This window comes from Marmota flaviventris, chromosome 17 (genome assembly GCF_047511675.1).
Source record: "Marmota flaviventris isolate mMarFla1 chromosome 17, mMarFla1.hap1, whole genome shotgun sequence".
In the NCBI taxonomy this organism is placed as follows: domain Eukaryota; kingdom Metazoa; phylum Chordata; class Mammalia; order Rodentia; family Sciuridae; genus Marmota; species Marmota flaviventris.
The window spans coordinates 23,810,371-23,830,054 of record NC_092514.1 but is presented as its reverse complement, the minus strand read 5'-3'; the positions used below and the strand labels follow the sequence as shown (position 1 = coordinate 23,830,054).

Below are 19,684 nucleotides of genomic sequence, written 5' to 3'. Positions count from 1 at the left end.
GTATTTGGTCACCTGTTGTTGGTGGCTGTTTTGGAGCTGTGGCCACACAATTGAATAGTTGTGATGCAGAGCATGTGGCCCTCAAAGACTCAGATATATACTGTTTGGCCCTTTGTAGAAAAAGCTTTGTTGAGCCCTGTCCTAGCCTGAGGGCTGGGTTCCCATCTCGGATCCAAGGTGGATGGCAGGGGATGGTCCATGGCTCCATCTCCAGTTCCCAGTTCCTACCAACCTTTTACTTGGATTTGCTTCTCTTGGGTAGACTCAGTGCCCTTCTTATTCCTCACTTTCTGATTCTCTGCCATCAGTGATTTTGATTAAAAATATAAGTTCCGGAAGCCACCGCAACTGCTAATCCTTCTGGTCCCTACGCTTCCTCAGACTTCTTCCCCTGGTGGAGGGCTCACTCCCTGTGTCCCCGCCCTCTTCCTGCCCCTTCGGTTTTCTGGTCAGTGTCCTTCTATCTGCCATCTTCCTCCCTCGCCCCAGGATCTTTCTGTTCATCAGACAAAGAACTGAGTCCCGAGGTAAAACCTGGATAGTTTTTGCTTCTTCCTCCACCATCTGCCTTTAATTAATAGAGATTGCTCCCAGATCCCGGCACTGGGTCATCTATCAGTTTGCGTTCTTGGCGTTAGTGTGTGAATTTTCATCTTTTCATTGTCTTTATAGCTATTTTGGCACAAAAGCCAGGAGAGGCTCCGCGAGGGGGCTGCCAAGTAGATGCCATGTTGGGGAGGGAGACAGAGTTGGCTTTTAGAGCCCGTGGTTTATCCATCTCAGAGGCAATCTCTGTGGCTCTGCGTGCCTTTGATAAAGGAAGCAAAGACAGGGACGTTTTCCTTATCCAGGGACCACTTTGTCCAGTGACCTCAGCTATCTGGAATACAGTCCAAAGGAAGAGTCACAAGCAGCCAAAAAGCTTTCCCCCCCCCCCCCCCCCCGGCATCTGTGTTCCGGAAGGTTCTTCACTTTCCCCAAAGGAGAAAGAACAGTTCAGCCTCTCTCTCCTTCCAAGCCTCTTTACCTGGGCTTTACACACAGAGTTCTAGAAAGCTTGGTCTTTGTTTTCCTAGCTCACCATTCAATCAGAGTCAGCAACTCTGGAGGGAGTAGGGCGCAGTTTGCAACAAGCATCCTGACGTCACCAGAACTGGCAATTGACAGAAAGGAAGGACACCCCAGCCCCCAGCAAAGGTCAGCACAGCTCAAATGCTCAGAGACTGACATCTTCTGAGTTTGAGTTCACAACCACCTCTCTGGGTCCTCTGCCGAGGCGGGTGCTGTGTGCACATTGTGGGTACAGAGACTGTCCCCTTCCCGTGCAGGTAATTCAGAGAGTGGTTCTAATGCTGGCTGCTGTCACAATCGCCCGAAGAGCATTGGAAATCCAGACACTCAGGCTATTCCCTGAGCCAAGGAAGTCAAAACCTCTAGGGGCTGAGACTCAGGCACCAGGGTGGTTTAAATCTTCCAGATGATTCCATGCATAGCCAGGATGGGAGACCAAAGGTTAGAATCCCAGGCTCTGGAGGCAGATGGCCTCTCGAGGCACATGACCCTGGGGGAGCAGGTCCCCAACATCTCTGGACCTGGATGCTCCTCTGTGAAATGGGACCTGCCTGGAAGGGGCCAGAAGAGCTTGTAAAGCATCGGGAACAGCGCCAAGGCCCTGTTCCTGCCCTGTGTTGCCGCCGGGATCCAGTGCAGCCCTGGAGGTGTGTGGCGATGACTGGGATTTGGCACATAGGCTCTGGGAGCTCGAGCGAATTAGGCAGTGATGGATGTCGCACATCCTAGGACGATTTCTGTCCCAGGTGGACGCTTGGCTCTGAAGAGAAGGGCTTTCAATGGCTGTTACTAGGCTGGGGGCAGTGATGCTGAAGGTCCAGGGGGAGGTTGTCCCAGGGCCCTGTCTGCCTCCCTTCTGCCTCGTGGGGCGGGGCTCCCCTTGGGCAGGCTGCCCTGGAACCTCTCTGAGCTGTGCTTTCTCCATTTTAAGCTGAGCACTGCAACCTCCCACAAAGCCCCCGTACCCCAGACCTGGAAGAGGGGACACGCTCAGAGGCGCCCTTTCCACCCAGGCTGTCGCAGGGGTGGGTCTCCCTGGGCCCAGGCCACAGAGGCAGGGTGTCAGCCTTTCTTCCCAACCGGAAATGAGAGTACTGACGGGGGCCAACACAAAAAATTTCACAAAAAAAATATAACACAAAAGGCACCGAATGGATTCGAGGCTGTCCCTACAGTGACATTACTAGACACCACTTGCATTCCAATTGGCTTCCATAAGTGGAGGGAGCAGGGAGCGAGCCAGCTCACTGGAACCACTAGAATGTGCACGGCCCTGCGGTCAGCCACACCATGCCTCTGCTGGGAGCATCATCTGTCCCCGAGTGGCAGAGACGTGGCCCAGCACAGCCGATCCCCACCTGGAAGTGCAGTGGACAGTGGTGGGGATGGTGCTGTTGACTTGTTTGTTGGGGCTGCTGTCCTCCCCCATCCTGGGGATTGGCCACAGTTGAGTGAGGGCCACTCTCTGGACATCCTAGTCCCTGCATCCCAAGAGTTCCTGGAACCCACCAGCCATCTGGTTAACAGGAAAAACTGACACAGTGACCTCCTGTGTCCTGAGAGGGGTTCAAGGGCTCCGACTGCAGAGGAGCAGCAAGGTGGGCTTTTCCTCTTCCAGTGCCTGAGACTGGTTCCTCTTTTGGGGCCCCAAGAGACTGGCCTGGGAGACAGAAGGGGCTGCCAGGACCCTGGTTCCCGAGGCAGTGGATGGAGCTGAGCTAACTGAGGCACCAGTTACTGCATCCTGGGACCTCAGAGGAGACAACTGCCTCCATTGGAGCCAGAGACAGACTCTAAGGAGATTTCTGAATATTCTCTGCAGATCTTAGCCACGGGCTGGGAGCAGATGTCCTGAGGCCTGACTTCCTGCCCTGGCTTTGCTCTGTACTTCCACACAAATCATCCCTTTCTGCCACGTTGACCTCAGTTTTCTTGTCTGCAGAATGGGAATAACATCATCTCTCATGCATCAAAGAACGGTTCTAGGAATCGAGTGAGAGCCCACTCTCTTGAGTGGCAAGGGCAGATCAGTAAGGGGGGGCGGGTTTCCTGGGCCTCTGCAATGACCTGGGCCACCATGCTCAGGAGGTCACAGACCTAGTGAAAGAACTGCATCATCTTGTCCAAAGAGCAGAAATGTCAGGCTGGGAGAGCACAAATTGGGATGGGGTCCAGCCACAGAGTCTGCATTTGGGGAGTTGAAGGTCTTCTGCCAGAAGAAGCGAGTCTAATGGCTGGCAGGCCCTGGTTCTTGTTTCAGGGCCTGGAAGCCCCCGAAGTGATACCCTGCGGACGCGGGCCCGGCAGCCCTGCCTCTCAGCAGTAGGGCCCATTAGAACTGAACTCTTCTTCGTGGGACATTTTATTTGTACACTCCAGTGGAGTGGACACCAAAGGGGTTTTCTAATACTTCATGGGCTGCTAATTTCCTCTGTGACCTCTTTTGTTGGGGCCTGACCCCAGCCAGAGGCTCCGCGCCATGAAAGCCAGTGGCTGACACAGACCCAGAGCGCGGGGTGACAATGAGGCCTCTATCGGCTTTAATCAGGGCTCCAGTGGCGTCTTAAGAACAGGGGGAATTTGTGTGGTGCTCAGAAGCCCTGGGTGGCATGATTCGGGAGCCCCCAGAGACTCTCACGGAGGCCAAGGCAGCTAAAGGATTCATCAGGCCAGAGGAGGAGGGGGTCAGGCGGGGGCCTTTTGTCCCAAGGGCCTCTTTAGAAGGCGAGGCCTGCCCTGAATGGCCGCCCCGCTCGGCCTGGCCCATGGGTATCGCAGGCCTCTGGGTATTTGGGGAGGTGGCCTCCCGCCCGGCCCACCAGCCTATTCATTGCCAGCCTAATTAGTTTTTGTCTGTGCTCTCTGCCCCTCCTGCAGACTGCGATTCCTACTGTAAGGCCTCCAAAGGGAAGCTGAAGATTAACATGAAAAAGTACTGCAAGAAAGACTATGGTGAGTAGAGCCCCGTCCTGGGAAGTGGGGTGAGGCCGTGTGACCCGTGGAGAGCTGGGGTTGGGATGCAGGTTGGTCGTGGAATCCCTGTGACCAGTGGATCTCACACCCAGGCATTGCTCATCTCTACCACCTTGGCCCTCGGAGACAGAGGGCATGAGGGGCCACAGGGGCCTGGCTTCTCCTCCTCTCCCTGTGGAGGGCCGTTAAGGTCAGTGGGAACCTCTGAGGCTGGGATTCCCAGGCTGGGTCCTGGCCTTTGCCCTGTCTCTGCTGGGCTGTGTGGCTGCAGACTGGTCCTTGCTGATCTTCCATGTCCTCATTCATCCTGTGGACAGTCCCCTTAAGTCTGTGTGGCTCACAGCAGGGCCCTCAAGCATCAGGACAGTGGTAGGAGCTCCTGGTGTGTGTAGAAAGATCCTCTCATCTGCAAGGAGCCTGGGGAATCTGCATTGCCAAGGGTCCAGCCCTTTTCTGACCCTGAGGGGTCCTTGCTGGGCCAGTGGCAAGACTCAGACTTTTTTATAATATTTATTTTTTAGTTGTATTTGCACTCAGTACCTTTATTCTACTTATTTATTTCTATGTAGTGCCGAGGATCAAACCCAGGGCCTCGAACGTGCTAGGCGAGCGCTCTACCGTTGAGCCGCAACCCCAGCCCTAAACTTTTATTTTTTTTTTTTTTATTAGTGCATTATAGTTACACAGAATAGTGGGTGGATTATGGGCATTTTCATATATGCACGTAAACTTTGTTTCCTAACAAAGGGTCAGGACCTTATTAGCATAAAATGATGAATGATGAGGAATGTGGAGAACTTCTAAAATGTTCTCATTTTATTACATGCGTGTGTGTGAGAGCATATGTATGTACATACAGATCAGCACACCCACGCCTGCGCGCACACACCCCACGCTGACGCCAGGGCGAGACCCTAGTAATCCAGCCACGCTCCTTGGCTGCACTGCCTGGCCTCCCTCAGATGAAGCAAGAGCAACTGACAGGTTTTACCTATCAATCCAGTGGTTTCCATGTGGTGGGCATTGACACTCCAGGCCCCTCTGAGGTCCCCAGTAAATTTCCAAAAGCCCCTTTAAAATACAGCTATCACTAGGCTGTGCAGAAACTTCCAACTCCCCCGGGGAAGTCAACCTGGATTTTGATAATACACTTGGCTGTCATCTGAAGATAAAGGAAGCATAGTGTCTCCAAGCCAGGGTGACAGCCACAAGGAGGGGCTTCAGGTGGTTTTTGGAAGAAGACCACGCGGCCCCCCCCAGCTGCAGGACACATGTGTCTAAGTCCCAGGCCTCCAGCCTCAGCTGGGGACTACGAGGTGGCCCCTCCCAACCCTCAAGTGAGCAGGAGACTTGGGGGACCCCTTCCAGAGCTTCTCCTAGCCAAGCAGCAGACCTGGGCAGTGTGAGTCCCAGGGAGGCCATGTCCCCTCCTCCCATGTCCCTCCTCTCCTTGGTCTGCACAGGCCCAGGGGGAACTGGGCAGGGAGGTGGGAGGGGGGAGGGACCTGGTGGGCAGCTGGAGGAAAGGGTCATATTTGTTTATTTGGGGTTTGGTCTTGAAGGATCCTGTGAGCAGCTGCCCTGGGAGGAAGAGATTAGGAGAAGGGGAAGTTGGGTTTCTGGAAGGTGCAACCTGCAGCTTCTATTCTGTTCTTCAAGGGGAAAAGAAGGAAAAATTAGACTTTAACCAAAATGGGTCCCCTTTCCCACATGACTATTACTCAGTCTAGATTTGTTGTCCTTGAAGTTTTGTTCTGGGTTTTGCTCCAGGACTCTGCCTCCTTCACCTCTGATATTCCAGGGGGCTCCTGGCCCCTTCAGTAAGCAGACCCTCTCTACCTTCCAAACATGACACCCTGCCTTTGTAGTCGGGAGCCCAGGGCTGTCCTGCCCCCACCCCTGGCCAGGTTCCAGGAGACACTCTGTTCCCTGACTGAGCCCTCTCCTTGTCCATATGGGACTTCCACACTTATCAGAATGAAGCTGGTGTTGGAGATGGTGGGCTTCAGTGCCTCTGCTTACAGATGGGGACACTGGCCCTGCTGGTCAGGGGTCTTGCTCAGTCACACAGCCAAGGGATGGCCCGGCCTCCTACTCCCTCCTACTCCCTCCCTCCCTCCTTCCCTGGGTTCTTCCCTCTCCATCAGTATTAGCCCCCAGGACCCCATTTGTCACAAGGCCCAGAATGGTCAAGGACAGCCTGGTGTAGTTACCTTTCCAGACATTATCTGCCTCATCTCTGCCACTCAGGTGTGTCACCCAGATGTCCACATGTCTGTTGCCATTGAAGACTTGAGGAACAGCAGGTTATAGGGAGATGAAGGGACCCCACTCTGGGACCTGACAAGGTCTAGGCCTGTTGTATCACCAACTAACCATTATGTCCCAGCATCCCATGTAGAGGACACCTATAAAAAATTAAAATGAGAAATGAATATACCATTATCGTACCTTTGTTGCTCATTTTAAGTTTTTATAGGTCCCATCTATTTAAATCCTATATGTGGGACAGTAGTACACAGTAGGTCTCAATGTCTTAATCTGCTGCCTCATACTGCCTTGTCCCATTCTCTAGTGTCCCTTGGAGGGTGGATTTTGTATTAGTCTATTTCGTTTCTATAACAAAATACCCAAGACTGGGTAATTTATAAAGCAAAGAGGTTTATTTTGACTCAGTCCTGAAAGTCCTAGAGCATAGCACCAGTACCTGCTCAGCTTCTGGTGAGGGCTTCCTGTTGCATCAGCTCATAGGGGACAGTGGAAGAGAAGTGGAATCCAGTAAAAGAGGAGAGGACATAGGGGAACAGATGGTTTATAACAATCTGTTCTTGAGATAATCAGCCCACTCTTTTGAGAACGACTTAAGTCCTTTTTCGAAGGTGGATCTCTCATGACCCAAAGGACCTCTTAAATCCCCACCACCTCTCAATGCCATTACAATGGGGACCAGGCCTCAATATGAGTTTGGGTGGGGACAAACCACATCCAAGCCATAGTGTGTGTGAGTGTGAGGGGTTCTGTTTCCACAGCTCTCTGTAAGATGGGGTCATTTGAGAGTTGGGGAGTCTCTCCAACCCAGCTCAATGTCTAAAGGGTCTGGAAGTGGGGGTCACACGGGTTTCTAGGGATGGTTCAGAGGCGTCCAGGAGGGAGCGTGACTCAGGAAGGAGTAAGTGGCATCTGCAGGGGGCTGGGTGGGGCACAGCACACAATGCCGGGCCCATGGGTGCTGCCAGCAGAGCCTAGCAGTTGTGAGGCCTTGCTCCGAGGCTGGGGATGTGGTCACCAGGTTGGGGTCTCCTGGGCCCCATGGAGGACCCTAGACCCCTGGATGCAGTGTGCATGGGGGCTCCCTCCCACCCAGGGGAGATGTGGGCAAGCCCAGGGAGAAGGTGGGTGGGAGGCAGCCAGCTTCAGGATCAGAGGCAAAGCCATGGGCCGAGGAAGAGGCTGCTCCTCTCTGACTGACAGCCCTGCAGGGGGCCAATTAGGGAACACATTTCCTTTCCATCCAGGTTACTTGGATGCTCCAGAAGTGGCTAATTAGGACTTTGGGTTTGTCACCCCTGCTGAGCAAAGGCCTCAGACCCCTTCCTCCTCCAGGCCTGCTTGGGACAGGCTTGATAGGGTGCCACTGCAGACCACGGGTTTGGGAATCCGCTGACCCTGGGCAGTGACAAATGGAGAGAAGGCTTCAGGCCAAGGAAGCCTGTGGGAAAAGACCTCAGTGCTGGCCCCCGGGTGCTGTCCCTGCCCTGTGCTTGCTCAGATGTGTCTGCTAGTTCCCTGGGCCTAGCTTGGAAGGGTTCTGGGTAGATACCAAGCAAGACAGGAAGGAGTGGGGGTGGAGAGGGTCTCAGTGCCATGCTGCAGAGAGGCCCCTGCCCAGAAAGACCCCACACAGGAGAGGCAGCCTGTTCCATTCCTGCTGGAGGGAAAGGAGTTCTGGCCCCGGAGTCTGGAGATACAGATTCCAAATTTGCTGTGTGACTGTAGACAGGGAACTTTTCCAGTCTGGGCTCCAGTTTATTTATCTGTTCTATGAAATGCAATTAAGGGGACATGACAGTCTTCTAAATGAGACACCCTGCCATAGCCCCCTGCCCTGCCAGGCACCATTTCTAAGGGGCAGGAGCCCACAGAGACACTGTCATCTGTCACCTGTCTCCACCTCTGCTGGGCCACCTCAGCCCTCTGTTGCCCTCTAGGGGAATCTGGCTCACCTTGCAAATACTTGAAAAAGAGCCAAGGAGAAGGTCGACGGGAAGACAGGGTGTGTCATTTACAAGAGTTTCTGCAACTTCTCAGGAAAACTACACCTTGGAGGGGCACTTTGTGTGACTGCTCAGAGCAAGTGTGCCCGGGTGTGTAAGAGCGCGTGCGCTCACTCCCAATATTGCATTCCACTGAACCAGCACAGACACAGACCACATCCCATTGGAGTTACCTGCCGGGAGATGCCTTCACCTGGAGGCCGGGGCTCCAGAGGCCTCGGCCATTGGAGGCCAGTATTCCTACCCAGGCCTGCAGAGAAGGGCTTCCGGGCTTTCCTCTGGCCCTTCTCCCTTCCTACACCATCTTATCCCCTGCCTGGTCCTCACTTACCACCTCCATCTCATGTGGCTGCTCACAGGCACCACAACACACACATGCACCCACAGGACGTTCCCTCTGCACACATTCATTGAGCACCTGCTGTGTGCCCTGTCTTATCCTGGGTGCTGAGCTCTCAGACCTGCTAAACACATGGTCTTGGTCCTCTGGGAGTTCCCAGTCTAGGAGGCAAGACAGACACACAGATGAGAGCCACAGAAGGGTGGACATATGGCCCGGTCACAGCCTAAATGGGCCTAAGCAAAGCACGGTGCATCCTCTGGAGGGGATCCGGAGGAAAGGGTTCTGGAGGAGGGAGCCCGAGTGGCCGGTGTTCTCTGGGCAAAGCAGAGATCTAGGCGGAGAGAAGTTTCCAAGCCCAGAAGCTCAACCAGGCTGGTGAGATTGGAGAACCGTGCATGTGGGATGCTGGTGCAAGGAGGGCACTCAGGGAGGCTGGAGAGAGAGGCCAGCATGGGCCTCCTCAGCCACAGAATGAGGGTGACTCCTGTGCCTTGATGTCTGCCTCAGGTGGCCTGGGTGCTGCCCCTCGCCTCTTCCGTCCCCTGGGTCTGCAAACAGAGAGGTGGGGGGCAGGCAGACAGCTCACATTCTGAAAGGTGAGATCATCTCACTTTTGCCAGTTCTTGGAAAAATGATTCGTTCCCAGAAATGTTTATTAGTCACCCCTTTTGTTGAAAGACATTCTGGCACCACCCGATGGAAAATCAAAATGCTGTTCACAAGATGCTCCGTCTTGAGCATTCCTCCTGAGGAGGATTTCGCAGGATGCTACTTGAGGGGTGAAGCAGGGTCCGCTGGGCCCTGTGTGTGTATGTGCTGGTGTGGCCGAAGCGGCCTGGGCACCAGGGCGGAGTTCTGATTGATAAGGGGGTACCCCCATGGGAAGGTCCATGGTGGTGCACGGGAGACCCAGCAGGCAATCCAGGTGAACGTGGCAAAGAGGCTGGTCGGGGGGAGGACTGTGGTGTGTGGAGTTTATGTGGATTAAAGAATGTGACATTGGGGGTGACACTATGACAGTAGAGGTGCTGGACAGAGATAGAGACCAGCTCTTGCCTAGTGGCTTCTATTGGCAAAGTAATGAACAGGGGTGACAGGAGGGTCTCCCAACCCGGACTCCTTCCCTCCAGCTAGCCCCAGGGACAGGGGGTCTCCATGGATGCTGGCCTCTCCCCTTCCTGAGCACCTTGTCCTTTCTTTCATGACCTTGGGGTTAGGACTCGTGCCCGACCAGGCTCTGTCCTTTCAAGTACCGAGAGTTGGACAGGTTGTCAGTCCTATCGTAGAGATGAAGTTACCACATCTGCAGCATGGAGTGATTGTGTGGGCACAGCACAGATATCAGAGGAGCACCCTGGGGACTCCCCCCAACAAAGGCCAGGGAGGCAGAGGGCCACCTCCCGTGGGCATAGTCCCCAGGTTCAGAAAACAGGTCACAGTCCAGCCAGCAGCATGTGGCATGGTGCCTCAGAGGCTCACTGACCCCTCCCCAGGGTCACTGGCCCCCTGGGGATCCTCTGATTTTCCCCCAGCCAGATGTGACCTCCCCCCATGAGTACCAGCCCCATATGGAGGCCAGATGTGGAGCTGGGTGCCTGTGAGTCAGCCTGAGGTCATGGAATGTGGGTGACCACCATGTTGGGCAGGGAGGGCCAGACAGCCCCAGTGACAACTGGACAGAAAAGTCCCTGAGCCCACAACCCCCTCCCTCACTCCTTGGGAGCCTGGTGGGGGCTGAATTCTGTGCCTCCTGCCAGTGCCGAGGGGGAGAGGCGGTGCCCAGGTCCTAGGCCACTATGTTCCTAGAGCGTTCTCTTCTGAGTACCCTGCTTTCAGGAAGGAGGGGTCGTCAGGGGTGGCTTGAAGAGGCTATGGGAGGCCATCCGGTATTTCTTCCCGTCTTACAGATAGGGATGCTAAGGCTTCGAATGGGGTCAGGGTGGGGATCTGTCCAGCATGCCCAGAATGCTGGTACAGTGTTGGGTGGAGGGACACAGCCAGGCACTGCCTGTCTCCTCCCCCTCCCCCTGTGTCTCTGATCACGAGGTGGGCTTACCCCAGTGGGATGGACCACATGGTCTACCCCGAGATGAGGACCCCAGAGTGCCAGTTGCCATTCGTGGAGCTTCCTCTCCAAGACCATGTGGTTCCATCTACCCGTCTGCTCCACTGCCTGTGTAGATAGACGCTAGGAGCAAGCCCTAGTGCCCTGTGGGCACTGCCCCCTCTCCAATAGCCTGTAGGAGCCTTTGGGAGGAGCACTGGGTTAGGAGCCAGGCTGTTTCCGCGTCTCCTCACAGGGGCAAAGGAGGCGGCCTTCAGCTCCCTTCCTAGGCTTCAGGCTCTTTCCTCGCCAGGCTGAAGGTGCCTTCCACTGAGGAGAGTGTTCCCATTGGGGCCAGGCAGGGACCAGACCCCCCCTTGCAAAGCAAGCTGACCACTCCCCTGCTCTCTTCTTGTGAGCCTGGGGTACAGTGGCACTGGCCAGGACAGAGTCCACCTTTGGGAACCAGGCCGGTATCTTTCCATGAGTCTTGACTCCAATTCTTAACCCTCTTGAGCCGCATAAGCAGGTCATCTCTGACACCCAGCCCTCTCTCCTCCCAAGAAGAAAGCTCAAGTACCAGGGCCTGGCAGGGGACCCTCGGGCAGCATCCACATGGCTTTTGCTTCTGAGACCCCTTGGTTGAGTGGGGAAGACCCTCGGCCATTCCTAAGTTGGGTGTCCCTTTCTTGTGCAAGGTCCGAGGCGACGTTGCAGGAGGTGGCAGCCTGGGAGACCTGGGGCTGTGACTGGGATCGGCTGTGGTGATCCTTTGCTTCAGTGATGGAAACGAGGCAGGGCTGCTTTGAGACCAGCCTCTCAGCAGGGACCTGCTGCTTCTTTGGGCAGATAGATGAGCCCAGGGAACCAGGCTTGGCTGGACCCGGGAGAGTGTGGTCAGAGCTGCATTTTATGGAAACAGCTGCGGCTCATGACTCGCTTTCTGAGCTGAGAGATTTACAGGGCTGCACCGTTTTAATGGTTTCTGTGGGGTTCGTGTCCTCCCCCGCTCATCCTGGCCACTGTTTTGGGGCAGATGGGTGACAAGCCTTCCCAAGCTGGACCCACCCAACAGGCTGCGCCAGGGAGTAAGGGTCAACCACCCAAGCCTCCTTGTGAGGGGCAGCTACTAGGAGGCCCCTGGGGGCCCATCTGGACAGCCCATAAATCTAGGAGACCTCCAAGCGGCAGGAAGCCTCCCTGCAGAGGCCTTGTCAGGGGAAACTCTTCCCCGGGGTCCCTCCAGCAGGTGGCTTAGCCCATGCTGGGCCTTTTCCTCTAAGGATTGGTTCCAGCAGGCAGTGGCTGAGCAGCTTCTTTCTCATATGGACAGCGTTCCTAGGACCCGGCCCAGGTCGGGTGCTTTGATCTTAGCCAGAGTTCCCCAAACCTCAGGAGCGTGGGTCAGCTCCAGGGTGGTACAGTGCCAGGTTTGGAAGGCCTAGAGCTGGGAAAGGAGGAAGTCGGGTTTTTGAGCGAGCTAGGGCACTGGGCAGAGGATGGGGCTGCCATAGGTGCACAGCAAGACCCCTCCAATGGAGGAGTTCAAGTACAGGATGTGACCTGGAGCTCCCCACTTGGGAAGTTGCCTTTGTTGTCCTGGAATTTCCCCAGTGCTGGGACTCCAGGGAGGTTGAGGCACCCTCTGCTCCTGTAGAAGGACATGTCGGTGCCTTGCACTGCAGCCAGGGGTGGGGCAGGTAGCAGGTTGAATTCTGCCCTCTTTGATCAAGAGGGAAGTGGCTCAAGGCACCTCATCTGCCCTGGGCCTATTTCCTAGTTACCCCCTCCTCCTTGAGCCACAGCAGGATTTCTGCTAAGGAACAAAGTAAAGCTCACCAGTAGCAGCTGCTAGGGCTGAGCCCTTATTTTATGTGGTGAGCCAGGAGTTACTTGGAGAAGGGGAGGGTAGATCTGCAGCCCTGAGATGGAGCCATTTCTTGTTTATAGTAGGGCCAAAAGAACCAGCCAGTGGGGGTCCCCTGCCAGCATCTGCCTCGGGGACTCTTCTGTCTCCACTTCAGAGAACGACAACTGCCTTATGGCTCCCCCCCACACTTCCTCTCAACCAGAGGGCACTGAGGAGCGTGTCTCCCATCTCCCCGGGCTCATTTCATGGTCTGCCTTCCTGAGGTTCATCTCATCTCCACCCTTTCTAATCAGAGGGTGGGGGATCCTCGCCAGAGGTGCTAGTCTTGTTGAGGACAACTTTTAGGACATCAGTGAAAGGAGGGTAGGTGGCCAAGGCTGGTGGCCTGGGGTGTTTCACTGTGTGTGTTTTAGTCTATCCGGGGCTGCCGTAACAAAATTAATTAGACTGGGTCATTATAAACCATAGAAACTTACTACTCACAGTTCTGAGGCTGGGAGGTCCCAGAGCAAGGTGCCAGCAGTCTCGTTATCTGGTGAGGCTTGCTCTCTGCTTCAAAGGCGTCACCTCATTGCCCTGGCCTCATGTGATAGGAGGGGCAGGGAGATCACTTGATCCTCTTTTATAAGGGTATTAATCCTGTTCATGAGGGTGGAGCCTTAGAACTTAGTCACTTCCCATGACCCCACCTTTTAATACTCTCAAGTTGGGTATTAGGTTCCAACCTAGGAATCTGGGAGGGACACGGACGTGAAGACCAGAGGAGGGTGTAAGAGGCCTGTCCTTGGGGGCTACGGGCCTGGGATGGGCAGAGCTGCCTAAAGCTCACCGTGCCCAGTCCCCTGGATGGGTGATATCATAGGCATATCTGGGTTGGTGGGGACCCCAGGCTCATATAGCTCAGTGACCCTGGTCATTCCCTGCTCTGAGCCAGCAGCTGGCTGGGGTGGCGGCAGCCCTGGTGGTATGCTGTGTGGCTGTAGGAGCGCGTGTGGAGCAAGTCCGTTTGAGGTCACCCTTGCAATGTGTATTTTGAATATTTTCAGCTGTGGCGCACGGTGGGGACTTGGCCTATGCACTGCGTGTGCAGCTCGCTCATACTTGGTGGGCTGTGTAATGTGCAAAGGTATTGCCAAGGGCAGCAGAAATGTGGATTTTTTCCAGCAAAATCACATGAATCCTACCACCACCCGCCCCCGGGCCTGGGCTGTCTCACCCTACAGTCGGGGCAGCTCCCACCCAGGGAGTAGCTGGGATCTGCTAGGTGTAGTAGGAGGCCAGAGGCTTTGTCCCAACTGACCAGCATCCATTGCTTTATCTGGGTTCTTGAGGATAGTGAGGTGCCCTCCGTGTTAAACGTGTCGCTAAGGCTGGGGAGAGGAGAGGTTGTCAGCCCTTCTGCTATGAAGGGCCACATGCTTACAGGTCTTCCAGGGCGTAAGAAGGCCACCCTGGGGTACCAGTCCAAGGCTAGACCTTGTCCAGGCGGCTCATCCTCAGCAAAGCTGAGAGACCCTAGCAGCCTGCCCTGGGCTGAGGCCAAGACCCAGAGTCCTCAATTCATTGTATTGGTTTCCCAGATTGTCAGAGCACGGTGTCACGACTGAGTGGCTTAAACAACAAAGAGTTTTTTTTCTCAAGATTCTGGAGGCCATGGGTCTGAAATCAAGGCGTCGGCAGAGCTGTTTTCTCCTGAGGTCTTGCTCCTTGGTTTGTAGATGGCCGCCTTTGCCTTGTATCCTCACGGGGTCATCCCTGTGTCTGTGCCCTGATCCCTACAAGAATACCAGTCCTATTGGATTAGGGACCACCCTCCTGACCTCATCTTAATTAGCTTTGTAAGGACCTTGTCTCTAAAATAAGGAGTCAGGGCTTCAATATAGGAACTGGTGGCATGTATAATCCCTCCCCTATCACCGGTGGATGACTGGGGCCTGGGATCAGGGCTGCGTAGTTTCGGGGCCCCAGCCCGAGCTGCCTCTATAGCATCCTGGTTGGGCCGGCCCAGCCGATGCCTGGTGGGAGGACACTGTGGCTGGGCCAGAGGTCTGAAGTACCATGCAGGGAAACAGCCCTATCCCTAGGGAGGCTCATTCTGTATTCAGCTCAGTCCTGGAGAGAGGAAACCGAGGCTCTTAGGGATGTCGGGGGTGGTTCCCCCATTGCTTAGCTGAGGGGCACTCAGTTGCCACGGTGACCTTCGTCTGCACAGTCAAATCCACACAGCCCAGCCACTCCTCTGGGCTGGAGGGCTCCCCCCACCCCCACCCTCAGAGTTCACACTGAGTGTTGAGAACCTTGGTGACAAAAACATGGAAACGGTTGCCATGGCAGCTATTCTTTGGAGCCCTCAGACTGGAGTGCAAAGTTCAGGATGCCCAGGAACAACCGAAATGAAAATATGGGAAAACCCGCCACTTCCCTTCTTCCAGGAGGATCAAGCTGGACAGCATTTGGTGCTCTCCCGCGCTCAGCCATCCTCGTCCCTCCCCATTACACTGGGCCCAGTGTGGGCACAGGAGAGGAGGTGGGAGGTCCCCTGGGGGTGGCTGAGTGGTCTCCTGAGAGATATTGGGCAGACCTCTGGGTGGGTGCCCTGCTTGCAGCTGTTACATGGGAAGGTGATGACCACTTGGCCTCCTGTGGGGATGCGCCTTTATGGTAGCTGAAGCCAGAGGCTGCCTGGGTGTTACTTTCTTCAAATTGTTGCCCTGGCCCAGGAGACAAACTTCCCTGCTCAGTGGGATGAAGAAGAGTACAGAGCGTAGCGGGTGGGCTCAGCAAGGGAAAGCGGGGATGAGGAAGGTGGCCAAGCAAGTTGCCCCTGGAGGGAGGTGAGTACCGTTGAGAGCTGCTCCCCATACCAGGAAGCATGACCCACAGGGCTCTTCAGTCAGGGTGGTTAGGAAACCATCCCACACCTGTTTGGTAGAAAGGAAACCCAGGACTTGCTTTAACCTGGTGTTTCAGAAAGCTTCTTACTCCCCCCCTCCACACTTTTTAAAAGCACTTCCTCCTATTTTTAAATTAGCCCTTACTGTCCTGCAGGAGTAACAGCTGTAAGCCCACACTAGGGCACCGATCCTTCATGTCTAGATGTCTAGGGGGATCAGTGTCCCCTGGGAATAGGTGGGAAATGGGTTTTCTGGGCCCCACCTACCTCCGATCAGTCAGAATCTGGGGTGGCATTAACACTGTTTTTGGAAGCCATTGAGGGAATTCTGATGCACACCCCCACTAACTCCTGCATCAGGTAACTGGAAGGAAGAGGAATGGCAGAACAGTACCAGGACTCAGGATTCTAGAAAAGGCATAATCCAAAACCAGGTTATCCTCTTTGATACCTAGGTATTGGTGCCCCATGATGTTGTGCTTAGTCTGGGTAGAAATCAAAGCTATGTATCCCAGGGTGTCATGAGGCTTGATGTTAAGTGATTGTGGCCTTTGGAGGTACAGAGTTGAGGAAGAGGACGCCTCCAGCCTAGGAGGAATGGCCTGCACTGTCACTGAGGGCACCTGCTCTGGGCAGATGGACCTTGTACAGAGTGCTGGGGGCATGGTCAGTTCCTGTAGGCTTCACCTGGCCTTGATAGATATACTAGACCAAAGCAATGGCCAAGAGGGGACCTGTCTCGGTAGGCACTTGGAGGGAGGGTACCTTCATAATAGGAGGTAAAGCTTGGAGCAGTGGCCTTGGCCAGGATCCATTTTGCTTTTACCTGCCCATTGTCTCTTGGAGTATCCTCTACAATCACTTCCCAGCTCCAGGTCTCCCTTTCCTTTTCTCCAGGCTGTTGGAGAGGGAGGGGCAGGTAGGACGCACCTGGCCCCAGAAGCTGGGAACCCTGGCTGTACTTCCTGCCGTAGCCCACTGGCCTGCCTGTGCTTTCTTGCAGCTGTCCAGATCCACATTCTGAAGGCAGACAAGGCAGGGGACTGGTGGAAGTTCACGGTGAACATCATCTCCGTGTACAAGCAAGGCACCAGCCGCATCCGCCGTGGTGACCAGAGCCTGTGGATCCGCTCGCGTGACATCGCCTGCAAGTGCCCCAAAATCAAGCCCCTCAAGAAGTACCTACTGCTGGGCAACGCCGAGGACTCACCCGACCAGAGTGGCATCGTTGCTGACAAGAGTAGCCTGGTGATCCAGTGGCGGGACACGTGGGCGCGGCGGCTGCGCAAGTTCCAGCAGCGTGAAAAGAAGGGCAAGTGCAAGAAGGCCTAACGCACACGCAGCAGCACGCTGGGCTCGGGATGCGGCCCGGCTGAGCGTGAGCTGAGTACGTGCAGCTGATGGCTGCCAAGGTGGACTTGGCCCATGAGGGCTTTCCCGGGAGGGGGGAGGGTGGGGGCGGGGCTACAGCGGGGGCGGGGCCCTCGATGGCCCCTCCCCCAGCCCCACTCTGTGCACCCCTAGCGGGAGCCAAGTGCATGCACACTCAGGGCAGGGTGCGCAGCAGGCCAGGCCCTGGAGAAATGAGGACCAGACGTAGCTACCTCACGGGGCTCCTTCCAGAGCAGAAATGCGCTTCCCTAGGGCTAGGTGGGGTCACCGTGGAGGGGCTGGGAGCTAACCCTGCCCTGGGGCCTGAGGCACGGCACTGAGTGGCATGGATGGGGCCACAGAGCTTGGCGTTGTTGGTAATGCAGAAGGGGGCGTGAGGAGAACTGTGAAATTGCAGGCCAGCAGCCTGGGCAGGGGCTCTGAGCAAGCCCAACCAACCACCAAAAGATAAAACCTCCTCCTTCCTCTCCTAGCTATGACACCCTGGGCCCCATCTGAAAGGCAGGGGTGGCACTGGGGGGTGGGAGCAGCCTGTCTAGCCAGCAGTTTTCATGGGGCCTCTGGTCTGCACGGCCACCTGCTGGGTTGGTCCTGGGTGGGGTGGGGGGAGAGAAGGCCCCTGTGGGTGCCTGCCTGGACTGGCCCAGGGTTCTGGCCCATCCTGAGGGCAGTGGGCCTAAGGACACCCTTGAGAAGCCCAAGCCGGGTGGTCACTGCCTCATGCTGGAGCTGCCTGGGGGAGGAGGCAGTACGAAGGCAAAACCTCCCAGAGTGTTTCCTTTTTGGAAACTTGGAACCAGCCCCTTTTATGACATTTTCCAGGGGAGGGGGAAGGAGCACTGGCTGAGTTTACAGCAATGACACTATTTGTGTAATGACATCAGCTCCCATAAGGCCCCTCAGCAGTGTCAACAGCTGGAGAGGGCCTGGACGGGCATGCCGGCTGCAAGGCAGTTGGGCTGGGCTTGCTTGAGTCAGGACATGGTTCGCTGGCTCAGCCAAAGTGCCCAGGTCCTAGGCACCAGGGCCAGGCATGGCCATGTTCCTGGGCACCCATGACCGCTTCCTGCTCTGCCCTCGATGTTGGCTCCTAAGGGAGGAGAAGTGGCTACCCAAGATGGCTCGGGGGCTGCCCTCAGAGCTGTCTTCCTCTAACCTGGGCAGCACTTCACCCACTTTTTTCTAGCCGTCCTCATTTTGAAGACCCCCTGTGCCTTCCACTGGGCCCAGCCCTCCTTCCCAAAGCCTCCTAGAGACTGTCCTCAAGCAGGCAGCCCCAGACTTTTTGGTCTGGCTGCCTCGCAGGACCTGTTCCTGTGCTCTGGTGCCTCTCGGCTCCTGCCTTCCTGAGCTCTCTGCACTGCCCTGGGGCTTCTGGCCCCATCTTCACACTGGGCAGCTGACTGAGGGGCCTGGCTCCCCTCAGTCAGGAAATTGGTTTTATTTTCCCTGCTAGAGGTTGGCTGCTTACAGGGCCATACCAAGGATGAAGCTCGCTTCCCTTTCCTTCCTCTACTTCTGCCCGCGTCACCACTGCCATTTACTGAGCACCTGCTGCGTGCCAGGCACTTTACCTTCATGTCCCTAGCCTGTCCTCTGGAACAGGGTCTCTTGCCCCCATTTTCACCAACAGGGAAACTGGCATGTGTGTGGCCAAAGTTACACAGCAAATATGTGACAGCACTGAGACTCAGATCCCAGAACCAGGCTTTCTGACTGTGGGCTGTGCTACCCCTGGAACTTACCCAGCAGGCTATGCGGGGTGCCCAAGGCTGAGTTGCCACAGAGACCCTAGAAGCTGCCTCTTGAGGACATTGAATCTAGCCTGCAGAGTAAGCACTCGGGGTGAGACGGGGGACAGTACACTAACGTCTTCAGAAGAGTGGTGGGTGCAGCAGGAAACAAGGACAGCCTACGCAAGTCTTTAGCGTTCCTGAGGTTCTAGAAAGGTGGTTTTCCTGCTTCAAGTGCAGGGAGTGGGCTGAGGGATTCCAGGAGCAACTGGCAGAGGCACCTCAAGGTCAGTGAGAAGATAGATCTGCCCTGGGAAAGGGCATTGGGCTTCCCTGAATCTTAATTCGGTGGCTGAGGGTCAAGGACTGGACCTCTCCAGGCACTGAGATCCAGTCTGGCAGGCTGATGAGGGCAGTTGTTTATCTCACCAGCATAGCTCCACCGCATCCCACCCTGGATATCTGAATCTTGCCCTGTGTCCAGTGAGGGGCTTGCACTGGTGTTCCTAGGCCTCCTCAGCAACGGAACCAGGGGCCTGCCAAATAACAAGGCAGCTTGCTGAAAATCCAACCATTGTCACCCTCCAGCTCAGCCACCCCCCCGCACCAGGGCCTAGGCCATCTACCCAGTGGCCTAGCCCTTGGAGACGATGTCAGGGTGGCCAGATCAGGAACAAGGACACTGTTGGGATTGCATCATTTTTCACAGGCTGCCCCCCCGCCACACTTTCCTTATGGACTCAGCCAGAACTCAGTCCATTCCTACTCTACTCTGACCTCCACAGAGGAGACCCAGCTTCAGGCCAACATCCCTTTTCCACCTCTGTCCCTATCCCAGGGAAGAGAGGGAAATAGGAATCGAGGTGTTCCGGTTTGTATAGTTAGGAAGGGATGTAAAACGGACCTAGATTTGAAGAGTGTATTAACCAGAATTGTGATATGTAGGTGTTGGAAGAAAAACACCAGATTAGTCCTTATTTTGTTCTTAAAACAGCTTCCCCCAGTGTCCTTTTTCTTACCAGGTGGGTGGTCTGGTACGCAAGAGCTGCCTATTTTACTCACACTGTGGAAGGCCGAAGGCAATGGCGCTG

At 55.4% G+C, this 19,684-nt stretch overlaps 1 protein-coding gene across 1 annotated transcript in view; it reads left to right on the top strand.

Moving 5' to 3' along the window:
- Ntn1 (netrin 1) overlaps window positions 1-16,953 on the top strand; it is a 174,087-nt gene extending 157,134 nt beyond the window's left edge. The window contains exons 6-7 of the mRNA XM_071603099.1: window positions 3,949-4,023; window positions 16,472-16,953. Of these exons, the coding sequence (XP_071459200.1) occupies window positions 3,949-4,023; window positions 16,472-16,800 (404 nt within the window). The 3' untranslated portion in view covers window positions 16,801-16,953. The remainder of the gene's footprint in view (window positions 1-3,948; window positions 4,024-16,471) is intronic.
- The last annotated feature ends 2,731 nt before the right edge of the window (window positions 16,954-19,684 follow it).